Source organism: Ischnura elegans, chromosome 4 (genome assembly GCF_921293095.1).
Source record: "Ischnura elegans chromosome 4, ioIscEleg1.1, whole genome shotgun sequence".
Lineage (NCBI taxonomy): Eukaryota > Metazoa > Arthropoda > Insecta > Odonata > Coenagrionidae > Ischnura > Ischnura elegans.
The window spans coordinates 62,136,511-62,154,196 of NC_060249.1; the positions used below are offsets into that span (position 1 = coordinate 62,136,511).

Here is a 17,686-nt window from a genome sequence, read left to right on the forward strand (position 1 = left end):
TTGAGAGGGACAGAGGAAGTATAAGGAATAATACTAGACTACAGTCAGATGAATAGAAAGCAAGAGAAGTTCTGCCTTGAGGGTTTGATACAGGACTATAGGTGAGAGGTAATGACTACTAGGATGACAATCAGTTCAAATTTGGGAAGTACATTCAGAAGGGGAATATGTAGTGATAAAATAGACAAGTCGTTGAAGGATGAAGAGATATGTGTGCTACACTAAGGTAAAGTTTTTATGTACCATGTACGATATGACTGCACATCATATAAGATATGAGGGCAAAGAGAAGATGCTAACAGAGTCCGAAGGTCAGAAGCCAAGAAAAGTAATTGGATGAACAAAATCCTCCCCAAATAGGTATGCACTTTAATGCGATTTACGATTTTTTCCGTTCATCATTTATGTTCAAAATTTCACCAAGTCAAAGCTGAAGTCATTAATTTTAGAAAAGCTGAGTTGCCAAAGGCAATTGGGGAAGCAACCTCCCCCCACCCCCTTCCTCCTAGGATCCATACCAGAGTCAACTGAAGATGTAACAGTGATGATGTGGAGTCTAGCAGTAGCCAAGTATAATCATGGTGTAAAATCAAGTATAATAAAGGAGTAAAATCAAGGCATACTTTAATTCAATATTATTTTTAAGGACCATTTGATTGAGTGAAGTGGGTGTTGCTAATATGTATACACTAACTGATTAGGCATATACTAGCCAGTCAGTGATAGCGGATGGGCTTGGTAAATCAGATTATTCAAGAGGCAGCTTCGAAAAGCCATCTTCTGAATCCCTTTTTTTCTTTTTTACATCCTTTTTATAGTTATTTTATAGTTTATATTTGTTAAAGGTGCAGATTTTAAGTTTTGTATTCAACGTAAAGGCTATTTTGGCTGTTTCTGAATAATTTAATAAATAAGGCATGATGTACATTACGAAGATTAATCACATGAAGACTAAAATCACCACATTCAGTAGTTTTCAGAGCAAAAATATAGCTTCACACAAGTCACATGTATTCAAAAACTTGAGTATGTGAAATGATGTTACTACTGAGCAGCACAAAAGAGGAAACCTACAGCATCACAGGAAAACTACACTTTGGAGTGCATTGGGCAGATATATTGGCATTTTTATCTTGGGCAAAAAGTGTGGTAGGTAAATATAATGGCTTCTATGTATACCATTATTACAATCGGTGTAATTAATTAAAATTAATCGTTAATTAAGTAAAAATTTAAATTATAAATTACAATGACACATAAAAAAACTTCATAATTTTTTTTTCATAAGTGTAACATTTGACTACTTTACCCTCATCATTTCTCATAAATACCCCAGGAAGATTAGCACTATGAGGGTTAAGGATATCAGGAAGAGAACATTTTTGCCATGCAAAGAATTTAAGGATAGGAAAGACTTGATTAGAATGATCATCTTCTATGATTGTAAAATAAGACAGTCAAGGAGGATTCCGTGAACTTGAAGCTTCACATGTGAATGACAATACTGACTAAGTTGTTCCTAAATAAACTTTATCTGAATGTCCAGCCAAATAAAAGCAGAAAAATTCATGGCCTTTCAAATCCATGCGGCCAAATCTGGCCTTTTTCAAATGAGGTTAAAATTGACCATTAACCTTCATCTAAACTGGCTTTTCTAAAACCAAAGAATTTGTATATTATGAATACACTAATGTTGGGTAACGAATCGCAATCAATGTCTTTCGCTTTCTTTGATGAAGGAAACTACCCTATTCCTGATTATCCTGGTCATCAGACACCCTGTTTATTCAAGCAAACCAGGTTTTAAAGTATGTATCAGCTAATTGTCTGCCCCCCCCCCCCCCCCTCACTTCCCAAGACAGAAGTTTCACAGTATGAAACAAAGACACTGGGTAAGGAGGATAGGAGCAAGCTAGGGGCATTCAAGATGTGGACATTGAGGACAATAGAGAAGGTTAGATGAACAGAGAGGAAAGTTACTAGTAAGATATGAATGTGGGGATAATATGAAGTGCAAGAGGAGATGAAAAGGAATCAAAGATTGATTTTTTTCTGAGGCTCACAGTACCAACTTTTAAGGATCCCAGAAAGAGTAGGTGATTAAAATAGTGCAGGGGCCAGGAAAGCCAAAGATCTGTAGCCTGATTCCCAGTCCAGGGGTATTTATCTTATGGCAATTAATTTGAATTTCAATGCCGTTCCTATATGAAATAACAAAACATGAGCCATCTTATCTTGGCCTGTGGCATTGAAAAACTAAAAAAAATTCAAAATTATAAAAGTAAATTAAATAATTCCATGTTTTGGGTTACAATGTAATTCCATAAGCACTTTATCCAATTACAAATCTTAGCAACTCAACATATTAACTCATTCAATGTAACATGTTTCCTGTCGCAGTTTTAGACGAATTCACCAATTGCATCAAAATGTTTTTCTTTTTCTATTCATATCAATACTTGGGTACTTTCCATTTGAGTTTTTATTTACATTCGGCTACGTGCACCATTATGAACCCAGCACCGTAGTAGCTGTGACCAACAGTGTGCCATGAGAGGCCAAAAAAGTGATTCATTCTTTGGGTCATTATGACCGAAATGGCATGAAGATTATGTACACGTTTTGGTCATTATGGCTGAAGCAGCAGTGAACGTGTTGAGAGACGGCAATTAGCTGGTTGGTTGAACTAAGACATCTTAGGGAGAGCCAACATTCTTCCATCTTGGGATTTATCAATTTATTTTTAAAATTAAAATCTACCAGTATATCATGTTTTACGGGCTTCCTCTGCATTTTTTGATGCTGGGTGATGATTTTGCCAGCCATCCCACCAGCATCTCCAGATCAGAAGTTGATTTTCATACAAAATGATCCTGAATTTATTATCAGGAAGCTGTTGTCATCCGACATCAAACAATGCAGTGAAAGCCCAGAAAAGGCCCAACTACTCATCACTGTCGCTAATTTTTCAATGCAAACGAGCGGACGTCGGCTCGGGCCGACGCGAAGGCAGGGAAGTGACTGCTGAGGTAGAAATTGTCTGATGCATTCAGGCCCAGCCTGGGACCCAGCTCAGCGAGTCCTTAGGGTCACTCCCCATGCAATAAAGCCCAACCCTCCAACTCATTTATGATAATCCTCACCGCAGAAATCTGTCGCAAAGCGGTTGTATTATCAATAGTTGTTTCAATGATATATTTTGCTGCAAACTACAATATTTTTAAACTTTAAAATGAATTCTTCGTTTTGTTCTGTGCTTGAGCAATTTTCAAAAGAAATTTTAGTGTTAAAAATAACGGACTTCCAGACTTATCCTTTCATTTACTAATTATTCTTCTGTTATTAACGCTAGAAATTCATTTAAAATTCCACAATGCTTTCAGAAATATAAGTAATTCTTTTAGAAGAGTAAATTATTGACCATCAAATACAATTTTTGGTTGAAAAAAACACTGGTAACACAATAAGTTGACCGTGGTTTCGTGCTATGATAGGGTAAGAGGGTGTAGTCCAGTGGCCAGGGTAAGGAATGGGCACCCCATTGAGCTGGGTCCCTAATCTGAGGGACCCCCAAAAAAAGAGCTCTGTACAGAGAAGTTTAAAATATTCTCATGCTACTAGAAGCACAGAAAAAGTTTTCCAATCGTAGGCACCGGCAGGAAAGGCCTATACACTCTGTTAAAGTAGCAAACTCATGATATTAGCGATAGTAATTTATGTTCAATTAAAATACATGAAACTGTTATCCTGATAAAATGTAGCTAGTAAAATAAATGCAAATACAGAAATTAAAAACATTTTTTAGCAGATTACTTCACCCCATTCAGCTTATTCAAATGGGAAAGCATTTCTATCTTCCAGAAGTAACAAGCAGTGAATGAGGACTAGTCACTAACCAAGAAAAAATAGTCGGAAATGATTATAAAATATAAAGAAATTTCAGTGGCATACCCATTTCTGTCATAATTAATTCTACCCTAATAACAAAATTATTAAATTTAATAATGTTCATATTGTTAAAATTTAAAAGAAGAACTTGGTGCTTTACTTTTAAATTTTAATAATGAATCGCTTCACAAAGTTATGCCTGGAACAATCAATGTTCATATTGATACCACATATGATGTAAGGCTGAGCATGAAAGAAACATCAACGATAGTCCATTGAAAAAATTTTATTAATGTGAAATATGCATTAACAACAGCACTTCCCTCTCAACAAAACACAAAAACACTAATCGAAACTTCCATCAAGGGATGGATGAAATAATAAATGAAAATTTCAAACATACCAATATTTTATTTGGGTAAAAATAAATGCACTGATGCCCATAAATTCAGGCCCACAGCCATGATGTAGCTCTGCTGAAGTGCAATCAATTAGTGTGAAATTTACAGAGCATTAAATTTTGAATGCAAGCTTGACGGCTAAAGGAAGGAAAAATGGAGAGATTACTGGAAGTGCAAAAACTGGGCTCATGGAAATACTATTTGCTTTATCCACTAGAAGATTATCTTAGTAATGGCATTGATTTCGAGAATTTGATTTTCAGCAAATGCAACAAAAATAAACAGCTTTCCTCTAATGTGTACCTGGGTGTACCGAGATCATTCACTACCTTATATTTTTACATTTATACTGCATCACATAGTGCACATGAAAAATCAATGATGCATAAGTAATGAAGTAATCTCAGATGATGAATAAATGTACTTCTGGGAAAAACTCATCAGTAGAAAGGCAATACAAACAAATGGTAAATTTCATGACACAAAAAAAATTAACGAGCATTTAAATAATGCAGTAAATAGATACAAAACATTTAAGCATTCTAATGAAACAATCGATAATTTTTACATTTGCATGGGTTTATTCACAAGACAAACAGCACGGGCGACTGCATTAAAAAATATGGCAGCCCAATACTGCAGCTCTTTGTTAATGGCGTTAAAGAGTTGTGTGTAAAATCAATCCCTCTACAAGGAGAAATAACATGACCTGCACTGGTGAAACTGGATAAGTTAAGCATATTATTAGGAGCAAGTAAGGGTGATGATAGGGGCGAGGAAAACCACAAATGAAACAGGAGCTTTAAACCCTCGGTTAGGGTATTGAGCCCACCAATCCATGAAAATTAAGCTCCAGAGATTTCCTCCCCCAAGCACAGTCAAATCAAGGTAAGTCTTTTGAAAAGCATAATGCTCTAGGCATCACACCATTCCACTAGGATTTATTGTCAACGAGGACACTAGGCTTGCCCTCCGCAGGGCCAGGGGGGGCATCACTGCCATCAGGTCCACCTTCTCCACCTCCACCAGCATCTTCTCCCTGACCTCGGAATCGCAGGTTGTACTTCTCCTTGTATTCATTTATCTCCTGCCCCTTCTTTGTTAGCTGCTCATTCAAAGCCTCTACCACCTTCAAAAGCTGAAGAGAGAAAAAAATCCATAACTTAGTTCACTTGATTATCAACATTGCCAATAAATAAGAACTTAAGTATACCGGGACTAGCCACGGTGATAACTTTTACGGGAGTCACCCGCAATGCACAATTGTGCGAAAAATCCACAGAGAAAAAATCATTCGCCTTGACCGGGATTCGAACCCAGATCCCTCGATTTCCGGCCGAGTGCTTTGGCCAGTTAAGCTACCGAGGCGTCATTCTTCCCTGTGGAAATTTGTGGACTATACCGGACAAGGTGGTATGGACTGCTGAGCATATTATGCGACGAGCAGTCCAAATCGTGCGCACGGCGCCACAGCCGGAGAGTAAAGTCCGAACTTTGAACACATATAGGTGTTCTCTCATTGCGCACTTTTCTCTCTTTTTTTCGCACAATTGTGCATTGCGGGTGACTCCCGTAAAAGTTATCACCGTGGCTAGTCCCGGTATACTTAAATTCGTCAAAGGAGAACACCTATGTGTGTTCAAAGTTCGGACTTTACTCTCCGGCTGTGGCGCCGTGCGCACAATTTGGACTGCTCGTCGCATAATATGCTCAGCAGTCCATACCACCTTGTCCGGTATAGTCCACAAATTTCCACAGGGAAGAATGACGCCTCGGTAGCTTAACTGGCTAAAGCACTCGGCCGGAAATCGAGGGATCCGGGTTCGAATCCCGGTCAAGGCGAATGATTTTTTCTCTGTGGATTTTTCGCACCATTGCCAATAAATAACTTTACCATCATAGTCATATAAAAGTAACACCATATGAAATTGAATATAATAAATAATTAAAGAAATTTTAAAATGCTGAGCCTGCATATAGAAGGGCCTAGTGTGCCTTGGCTTCCTGCATTGGCAATTAGAAATACTGACTGCCTAAAATCTGTCCCCATGAAGTAACATGACATAAACAAAACTGAGTTTTAGAGGAATTACTTGTGGAAATTTTGCTATAATAATGCACCTCCATAGACCTCAATGTATGAAGATGACTCCTTTGAATGAACACCTTTACAAAAGCTCAGTAACTTTATTCCTGAGAAATAGCCCCCATGACATTTCCCAATACATGAAGAGAACCATCACAGGACAGCCTTTTACCGACACCAAAGCATGAACTACTGATGGAATAATACTATACGAAAAAGCGTAGCTGAGGCCCTTTCAGAGAGATTCATTAACTGTATATTAACCAGTGTGACAACAACTTTTCCCGGCACTATTTCTCTATAATTTTCCTGTATTTTTTTCCCCATATTATCCTAAGAAATCGCTAACAATAGGTTTGCAATACTCCCAGAAAGTTCACTTAGAAAAATTTGGGTAAATTGGAGCAGAAATCAACAAACTTCTGATCATAATAGATTTTCATTTTTATAGAAAAGTTGTTCGATAAGAATCAACACACTTTCCATCATAATAAAATTTTATTTTTATGAAAAGATATCCGGATAAGAATTAAATTTTTTTTAAAGGTAAGACAATCTCATTTCCCAACAATTCTTCCTGTATGCCTACTTTACAGGCTTAAAATTAAAAAGAAGAGCTTTGTGCTTTCACATGAATATTTATTCACACATTTACATGACCATGGTTTCAACGTCAGACGTCATCATCAGGTCCTGTCCATGCGTGAATAAATATTCATGTGAAAGCACAAAGTTCTTTTTAATTTTAATAATGAATTGCTTTCACAAAGTTACGCCTCAAACAATCAATTTTACTTTACAGGCGAAAGAGGGTTGCTCCGAATGGGGGCATAAGTGCACCCACTTAGGATATGATTTTGAATCCTTAAGGTATCAATTTTGTCCTCATTCTGGGCTGGGAATAATACTGATTTACCAACATACATCTCTTCTTCACCATACTAGACAAGGAGAACGTAAACGGAGAGCACCAACAGCACTGTATACTGAGACACTCTGTGTCTCAGTATACGGCACCGATTATTCATTCCCACATCAAGAAAAAGGTTCTGAGATGCCAGACGTTTCCCAAATTAAACCTCATCATACACTCAGGTTCAATTAAATAGACGTGAACTTTGACAACTAAAGTAACATAGTGGTATTCTGTAAATTATTAGCAGACTTAAGTTTCAACTGATAAACACAACTACTCTGATTCTGAAGTGGAAACGTAGGCCTGCCTATGATATTGAATATAAAAATTTATCCTTCTCCGGTGAAACTTTGCCTCATTGAAAAAAGATGGGCAACTGACTCAAAACAATTCCCAAAAATTTTGAGACCTCTAAGTCAACAACTCTTACACATTTAATTTTTATGGAGGCAAAGGTAAAAATTGAAAAAATTCCTGATTGTAGAGTCATACTCAGAATATTTTGCACAGTTACAATCCTTACATGCAAAAATTTTGTCCATTTTGTATTTTGTGATACCTGCGACAGTTGAGTCATCAAATATTTCCTACATGTTTGGAGCACATGGGTAGGGGTTCATACGATGTCTAAATGTGGCACGGCATCGCTGTGCCAATGAGTGGACAGCAGACTACTCGCAGTCCCCATTGGCAGTGATCTGAACAAAAATTCAAAGCACTCGTCTTTGGTAAAGAAACTTAAATCACTGAACTACATGATAATGGTTGAGTTAGACATTGCAATGTATGACCTTAGGTTTTCCCCGAGTATCAGGTGCAGAAGAGTTTATTGGGTTTTCCACCGGTTAATGTTCTTCATGTCTCCCTCCCTGAATCAGAACTCAGAAGATCCCCTGAGGATGAACAACAAGTGGCTGTTCGAAACATCGGGAGACATGGAGAACATTACGATACCTCAACTGCACAAAAGCTCAACAATCTTCAACCGAATCAAATCTGCTCATCCAGGAGCCCAAAAATACGAATGCGCTCAGCTGGCAGTAACCGGAGCATAAACGCTCACTTCCAATTCTCCAAGCTTAAGAGATGAGCGTTTGTGCTCCAGCTACTGCCAGCTGAGCGCATTCGTATTGTTGGCCTACTAGATGAGCGATTTGATGCCGTGGGGGATTGTTGAGCATTTGTACAGTGGAGGTATTGATTAACAGGTAGAAAACCCAAGAAACTCTTCTGCAAGACATTTATGTAATACTTCTATTGCATTTATTCTGGCAAAATGTATTTTGTTGTTACTACAACATTATTAAGCACTTCATCTACATCAAAGATCTTCCTTGTTTTAAAATGTAGAAAAAAAGGCAGGTTCTTATGTACAAATTTAATTGGAATGTTCATGTTCAAATTGAGGTCAGAGGATCTCTTTAAACACAACATTGGAAAAAGTACACTATCCTCTGTTAAACGCACATGATGACTCAGGCCCATATTCCAGAACGTCACTCGAGTGTTGATTTCCCTCACTCGTCACTCCAACTGCACTCGGTCGCTACTTTGGTATTCCAAGACGTCACTCGAGTGACGTTGCTCCCTCGGACTGCCCTCGGAAACGAGTGACCAGTGTTGGACACTCCGAGTGATCACTCAAATGGAGTGAGCAAAATTCAAGATGTCTGCCGTTAGCACCTCGCATATTTAAAGCGGAATATTGGGAGTAAAACGATATCCACCAACAAAATTTCATTCCAGTGATTTAAATAAAGCATGATTTAACAATTATAACTTAGTTTAGAGGCGTCAGCCGTTTTAATTAAGTTCAACTAACATTCCTTCCGATACCCCATGGTGTCCACGGGTCCGTGATTTGGCATAATTTATAATCAGATAATAATTACCGATTTTATGAATGGAAATCTATGTGATATAGTAAATATATAATCCGGAAATACTAATCCAAATTTTGATACCATTTTACTTATGTTATCGGCTCATATTCGAAATAAATCTGAAACATTACGGAGACCTTACTGTCTGGTTTTGATTCGGCTTGGGTTGCGATTTTTAAATCAACTTACAATGAACATATAAACCTCTGTTAATAAAGTATGATGATATTAAAGTAATATAAAAGTATTTTGACCCCCTGCATGACATGTAATGCATCATTAATATTCCCCGAAGAAATATATTTTCAATTAACTTCTCGCCTCGAGGTTCAAATTTACCGCTCTTCACTGCCGTGAGTCTTCTATTAAAGTTTTGCTATTGTTTTCGTCAAGTAAACAGATCGCCGAACAGCCCCAGACGAATCACATTTATCTTAAAATAGGTTTACATAAAGTATCCTCAAAGACTTTCAGCTTTAAGGAATGTATTAAAATGTTACAGGTAATCATGAACTAAACTTTGTCAGTGTGAAATGAGCAGGTAATATGAATTCGTTCCAAATTGGCGTTTCTGTCATAGGAAGTTAGCTTGTCGACAAATTTTGAGTTGTCAATTCACTATTTCAAGTAATATAAGTGCATACAGAACGACTGATTGCAGCTTAATCAACAGTGTTTGTGGTAATGTGATCGTGTGTTACTGAATATATTTTTGTGCAATGAAGCAATAGTTATTAAGTTTTTGTGTACTTGTGGCTAAGATTTTAGTTTTGGACTAGTTTTAGGTTTCACGTTACTTTCTTTCATGTCATCAAGGTTTCAAAATCTAGTGTTTATGATCGATTATGATTACTGCTATTGTAACATACTGTGTGTAGCATTTGTCAGTGGACCTTCGAATATGCATTCCTTTTCTGATAGGAATTATCGTTTTATAATACTCATGAATGTGTTTATAAATTGAGATAAATCATCGATGTGAAGAGAAGATATTTGATGTTACAGGATAGTGTTTCTTTTCCTTGTTCCTTGCTCCTATTGGATCATAAATGTATACAATTTGTGTATCGAAGCATACAACGAGGAAACCTTATTAATTTTCAATGTCCATTGGGTATTGAACGAAAGTTGGATGGGTAAAAAGTTGGTTGGATCTCCACGATTTCGACGATTATTTGCAAGTTAATGGTAACGAAGCTCTTCCTCTTGAAAGTTGGCTAATAAGGGATCTTAATAACAATATGTAAATGTTCAACGACAGAAGTCCGCGCAAGATTTAGATTTCCCAAAAAAAATTGTGAGAGTTTTCATCATCCCCATAGCTTCGACCCCACACCTTAGCATTCTTTAACTGCCAGTGCCAGTAGCAATTTAGACATTAGTGTTTCTACGATTTGTAGCCATTTGTTGTTTTTAAGTTGGTAAAATTATTAATTGCTGGATATCACATTATGTTTGGTGGTGCATATGGCGTTAAAAATCTAGAAGAATTTTTATTTCACTTCACATGTCTTGTCCTAGGTTGTTTGTGGTGATTTATTCAGAATTATTCTATCAAAAATATCAACGTTTGTTAAGGTTAGTTTTTTTAATGGGTACCTATTTAAATACACAGGATATTTTCACTTATTCAGTAGACTTGAATCTATTGTGATATAATATAACCAGGTTATAGCATGCAGCTCACCCACCCTCTCATCCACTGGGTAGGTATGCCAGTTGGTTATTGAGAGTACAATTGACATTTACACAAATTTCACATTTTCCTAAGTATGTACTTAATGTTCAGGAAAGCATTTAGTGTACAATTTTCTCTTTCACACCTTTTTTTGATTATTTGAAACCTACATCGCTGTCTATGACGCTCCCTAGTTCATATGAATTTGAAAATATATGCTCCAATTTATGTGTGTGTTACACTCACCAGTCTAAAATGATTTGTAAAACTTCCTACTAGTAAGTATTGAGTGTAGTAATACACCTATGATATTACCTACCTTTACTTTCAGATGATCTGCTGAATAGAAATGTTTAATTTTTAAGTGTTCAGGAATTTTAACAGAGAAAAACATAGGAACGCCAGAAATGAGTCAGAATTGGAATATAAAACCACTCACTTTATCAAGTTATATTACTGAAAGGAAATATATGACCTATTTTTGAACTAACTTCTTGATATGGATATTCCACTTCAATAATTCTTCAATTCTTAAGCCTGCAAACATGTCATGTATTTATTCCATTTGAATATCTATAAATTAAAGGTTATGTACAAGGAATTTCTCTTTTTTTAATATGGATAGCAGGGTATTAGCTCATTGATTGATCGCATTATGGTTAGATTATTGTGCCAGAAGTTGTAAAGATTTGCTTAGATTATTTTATAAGAATTGGTATCTTATGGCCTATTGATAACAATGTATAAATGTATGTAATACAATGTTTTCATTTTTCAAAGCTGTTGAGGTAATCACTCATCTACACAAGAAATGTAAATGGACCTAGGTTGCTTTTTGAGGATTGCCATATCCATGAAATTCTTTTTGAAAATTGCGGACTGAAGTACTTGTGATTGTCAGTGACCTTTGGAAAAATATTTCTTCAATCCTCGATTAAACTTAAGCTGATCGCATAATTTTAATAGATGAGATAGGCCACGAATCATTAATCTATGCAGTTGATCAAAATTTTAGAGCAAAATTATGTATATTATGTTTATTGGTTCATTTGAAGAAATATTTTATAGTGAATAATAGCCATTTTAACATCCACCCTGATGGTTCACTATCTCCAATTTAGAAAAACATTAAAGAATTCAGTTAACCATGTTACTTCCATTGTACTAATGATTGCTCCATTAAATATGACTGCATCAATATATTTTGTCTTCCTTATTGAGCAAAGATAGCTGTTACTAAGCAGTTACTGTCTGCTGCCCTGCTTTAAAGTCAAAGAGATTATAAAGGATTAACATTGAGGAAGATGGTATAGGAGTGGGTAGGATGAACAAAAATAGCACATGGTTAGCAATTTATGGGTCCATTTTGTTGGATTACATGTGTGACTGTACTAGCATGGGCAAAAGTGCACTTCAAGTATTATGGTAGCTAAAGAATGTATGATATGTACTTAGATTTCTAACACATGGGTTTGTATAAGCCTCAAATCTTAGTCATAGTTCATAGTTGTTGAATTAATATTTACTCAGCTAACTAAAATTACTCATGAGTCTTTCGACAATCAATAATGATCATGACTATCTTTCATAATGCTAATTTTCTGCATGGCTTATTTCTTTACTGTGCTTTTAACATTTAAACTGCTTGGTCAATTATAATTATCACTTTAAATAGGACATGACTAGTATGCTCACAAGAATGCCATTAGTTTGGTCTCCAATATTGGAGGGGCTGGCTGTGCATTTTTGTAAATCATAGACAAGATTAATGATTCAATAAGGAGTTTGGAAAATCAAGTGATTTTTATTTATTTAAACTAGATGTTGCAATCAACATATTGAATATAATCATCGGTATTGAATTGAAATAACATACATAAACAAATCTAAAAGAGTATAAAATTATAATGAGGCAAAATGAACATTTCTTAAGTGAGACAATTTATTTTAAAATATCAGATATTGTTTTTATATAATACATTTTTTTGGCTGAGGTCGTGGAAGGTGGTAAATCATGTTCTGACTTTTTTTTCTGGATAGGCTGTGAGGAAAAATTCATAGCTATTGGTGATTTCCTTGTGTCTGTTGAATTTTTCCGCTTCAAATTAAGTTCTATTTTTTAATTTTTGTTTCCAATAGAGCTGCCTCTTTCCTTGTGTTCAAAATTTCTTCTTAACCTTATATATTATTTTGCATCGTTTTGTCCTGACATTGTATTCATCATTAACTATGGCTCTTTTTGTGGGTGGGTGGATGGAGGTAATGGTGGGTGGGTAGTGTTCAGAGTTTATAGCTTTGGCTAGTGGCTGAAGGGTGGCAGTGATGCTGGTAAGAGTACCGATGAAGGTGTATCAGTATTTTGTTAGCTATAGACGATGTTGATGAATTGAGAATGGTAGTTGTGGTATTTGAAAGGGATGGAGCTCCTTCTTTGTTGATGCCAGCCATTGTATGAAAGTCAGCACACAAGTGAAGGCTATGCAAAATATTAATCAAATAAAATAATTAAAAACTTTTGAGAAAAGAACTTTAAGACTAAAAATATGATACTGCAATTTGAGTATTTTATCTCACTACTACTATCATTATGTACAACAACAGGGGCGGATCCAGGATTTCTTTCTGGGGGGGGGGGGGTCACAACAAGGCCGTATCCAGGATTTTGTTCTGTGGGGGGGGGGGGGGCACAAGGATACCTCGCAAAACAAAACGAACGCAATGATAATGGGACCGTATTAAAATCTTCCTTATTTTTTAAGGGGGGGAGCGAGCCCACGTCCCTACAACCACCTATGTATATCAACTATATTATCACTATCCCCTGTATTTGGGATGTGGTATGAAATGCATGGCACTGCAATCTCCAGCAAGGGATCAGTAGGGGGATTGGAGTAAGGCCCTCCACAAGTGCCCATTCTCTTCTGCGTCTACTTTGCTAAGGTGGCTTTCCTTCGAGCTGTTATATTCTCCCATGCTTATATTTTGGCTGTCAGACATCACGCTAAGGAAAAAACGAAAATCAATCCAATGGATATTCATGTTATAATGCATTTAGTACCATGCAATAAGAATTGGAATTAAGGAAAACGAATGTTTCATATATCATTATTTACACCCCATCGCCTGTATATTAACTTAAGTGAGTGTTCAGTATGCATTATACATCAATATAATAATGTTTAACTGATCGTAACGTAGCTCATCCATCCGCTTTTCATAATTACATCTCAAAGACTTAATTTATATTTTTTCTTTTCGTCTCGGCTATCGGAATCGATTATAAAAGCATTAACAAACATACCCCATGAACGAAACTGTGTGCATTAAATTCCTCTGCTAGCTTCATCCAGCTTTTAATTTTTGCTGCTGATGTTTGCGTGTCAGTTATGTTATTTTCTAACGTTGATTTATATTTGAAACCCAAAGAAATGACGAAAATGTAGCCCTGTTGGACATTTTTATTTACAATCTGATTTGCCGCTGATTATTATCGCTCGTCATTTTTTTGGTGTAAATACGTCATAGTAACTAGCAATCCCCAGTTACTTGTATCGATACTGCCCCTCAAATGAGTGGAGTGTGAGTGTGTTCTTGGAATACCGATCAACAATCACACTCATTTCGAGAATGAGTGGTCACTCGAATGAGTACGAGTGATCACTCGGAGTGAGTGACGTTCTGGAATATGGCCCTCATACTTTCGTATCAACAGGAGACTTGAATGTGGAATCAGCCGTATTTTGATAAAAGTTATTAAAAGAATGCGAGATATTGTTGCCAATGAACAAATGTATCGTTTGTGCTCCGTTAACGTCAGGAATATTTAGTTTTTTTTCATTATTTAAAAACCAATTTTAGGAAACAATAGCAATATTTAGGAAGTAAGATATGCCATCGCATGTTCTCTGATAAATTCTGTGCATTTTGGTACCTCATTTGTAGAGTTTGGTTGCGTATAAGTTGAGAAAAAGGTATCTATACAGTAGAAATAATATAGAAGATCGTGCTCCCATCTTCCATTTATTTCTTTTTTTCTTTTAAAAATGGAATTGCAGGTAATGAAATGATATTTTGTAGTTTGTAATCAATGCATAACAAAAGAAATAAAAAGTGATTATTGTAAAGTATCTAGTTAAATACATTGAGAACACAGCTATCGCTATGCATGAGAAATCATTTTATTACTTCTAATGTAGCGTATTTCATGGAATACGATTTCTTTATGTGCGTAATGGATGTTTTAACATTGTTGAACTTTCAAAATATTTATATTGTTCCCCTAAATAGCGCTAAAATTATGAAAATATGATGTCGTGCTTCACTCTTCATTGAAGGATTTGGCATCGGAAGTTCATGATGCGCTAGACTCGTTATTTCATAGCAAAGGGTAAGAGGAAGGATGGGGGGTAGGGTGTCAGAGAGTAGGAATATTCAGGGTTGTGGGAGATGGGAGTTTTTTAGGATCTAAGGAGAGGAAAAAAGGTTCAGGGGTTAGGGTACTAAATGCATTTTCACTGTTGTCTTGAACATTGCATATTACATGAACGCAAAAATTTTAATGTCCCTGATGAATGAAAATCTCTAAAGGCCCTTTTACACGGGGCACGTACTGGCACAATATGACATGTGTACGAAGGCACAGTCGAAATTGCGTCGTGTAAAGCGGTGAATCGCTAGAACAAATGCGAGAATGCGTGGACGTGAGATGGCAAAATAGTGAATTGGATGGATGAGGCAGATACTTTGTGGAGATCCATTATGAGATATGAAGTGAAACACTTTGCACTTTCCACATAAAAATTTATTAAACTAGAGTCGACATGTTTCGCTGCACTGCACTGAGTCTTGATAATGCTGCAGTGCAGCGAAACGTGTTGACTATAGTTTAATAAATTTTTATGTGGAAAGTGCAAAGTGGTTCACTTCATATCTCAGGGCAAAATAGCCCGTTTTAATTTCGTTCATGCATTCGTACAATTCCATGCCATTTTAGAAATTAATGCAGCTCTAACCTGCGCAATTCCGTGCCCCATGTAAAACGGCCTTTACACTCTCCCTCACTATTTCCACAATAGAATTTAAAGATCCAAGGTGTGCACAAACCAACAGCTGTATCTATTGAGTGTTGAAAGACCATTCTCTGCTTACCCCACATGAGAGGCTGGAGCCTACCTTCCTAACCTCCCCCCACCAACCTCCACAGTCCATGGGATCCAAGTGTTCTTAAATTTTTCTACAGCCCCCTACCCTTCATACACAACATTTCCCCATCACCATTTCTCCCCACACCGACCCGTAAAACTGTAGACAAACTACTAGAATTTCTCATGAAATGATCAAAACCCCTCATAAAATTCTACCTACATCATTACACACGATAGACACTTCCGTTCAGAAAGCCAACACTAAAATGCCAACGACCAAATTTAGTTTTAAAATGACAACGCAATGGTAAAATCCAAATCAAATATTGACAGACTAACGCTACATTAACAGGATAGCTCATAAATATGTCTAGTGAACGCAAATAAAGCCGAAGATATTATGGAGATAAATGGTGAACGTAAACGCCGGTTGATGCAATACTGAGTTGTATGTAACAGACTGAAAAATTCAGTTGCCCCATCAATCAACAGCATTAGCTTTGTAACACAAAACATCTCCATCAGGTGATTTCATTATGCACCCAAGGGCGTCGTTGTCACCTCTTATTCACATGAATTCATCACGAATACGAAAAATATAGAGAAATAATCTACCCAGAATACTCTTGAGACCTAAATAACCAATATTCCACACTTACTAATTAAACATAATAGCACTACTAGCTAGGCATGGGTCTCTCCAATAAAAAAAGACTTCCCGGGAATAAAACGACAGCGCGGATCCACAAGGCAAAATTTCAAGGGTTATAATACGAAAACAAAAATAATTTTTCATAGTCCGGTGTGCAAAGGGATATAAAAATAAACAAATGCCTGAAAGGATAGTGCTGCCCGGTAATGAACACCTCCAACGATTAACATACGAATGCATGCACTAAAGTCAGAGATGGCCATGCACGTTAGGGAATATTTTTTCCAAAATTCTCGTTTAAAAGTGTACTTCTTTCATTACCTGTTCTTTGTTATTTTTCAATGCTGGTAATACTTCTTTGACCGTCCTCTCCACTAACACACCTCCAACCATTCGGTAACACCTCCTATCTTCTTCTACATCGTCGAGGGTTTCAATAACAATCCTTGAAAAAAACGGGCAAGTCTCATATAAATTATTACTGCTTTTTAGTAGTAGCAAGCAACGTGCTTCAGAGATGAAAAACTTAATAACACCCTTACTTGTGCTCATTCAGTTCCAGTTCTAATTCCGCTACTTTATTAACTAGTTGTCTTTGCTCATTTCTCAATGCTTGAAAGCCTTGTAATATTTCACCATTAGATTTACCATGTGTTTTTGGGACTTTCGGTTTCTTGGATTCGCCAGACATGTTGAAAACCATTGAAAACGGCAAACAATCCTTAAATGGAAATGATTAATCGCTGGCTGAATTCGAGATTCGATTGTCGTGATATCGATATATTTCCGATACGTATCGATTTCCCGCGAGCTGAGACAGCGGCGCGGGACATGAATGGAATCTCAGATGCTCAGAGCAGTGGCGCAGCGAGGGAGGGTTAGGTTAGAACCCCCAGAGCTCAGAGAAATTTTTAATTTTAATCCATTTTATTTAATTGTATTTATATTACTAATTAACGAGTGTAAGTATTAATTAAATATCCCTCAGAAAGCCGTAAAACTCACCATTTTGAACCGTTCATCGTAAACTTCCGCAAT

General features: G+C 36.5%; 1 protein-coding gene across 1 annotated transcript; it reads right to left on the minus strand.

Moving 5' to 3' along the window:
- Nucleotides 1-4,158: 4,158 nt before the first annotated feature.
- LOC124157571 (prefoldin subunit 2) lies at nt 4,159-17,380 on the minus strand. Its single transcript, XM_046532408.1, has 3 exons — nt 17,191-17,380; nt 16,970-17,093; nt 4,159-5,427 (listed from the first exon to the last, which is right to left on the minus strand). The coding sequence occupies exons 1-3, from the start codon at nt 17,349-17,351 to the stop codon at nt 5,224-5,226; spliced, it is 489 nt and encodes a 162-aa protein (XP_046388364.1). The 5' UTR covers nt 17,352-17,380; the 3' UTR covers nt 4,159-5,223.
- Between the last annotated feature and the right edge of the window lie 306 nt (nt 17,381-17,686).

Coding starts and splice junctions, on each gene's coding strand:
- LOC124157571 (XM_046532408.1), bottom strand. CDS start 17,351: ATGGTTTTCAACATGTCTGGCGAATCCAAGAAACCGAAAGTCCCAAAA. Junction 17,094..17,190: donor CTGGAACTGAATGAGCACAA/GTAAGGGTGTTA, acceptor GTTTTTTTCAAG/GATTGTTATTGAAACCCTCG. Junction 5,428..16,969: donor TGAAAAATAACAAAGAACAG/GTAATGAAAGAA, acceptor TTCTCTCTTCAG/CTTTTGAAGGTGGTAGAGGC.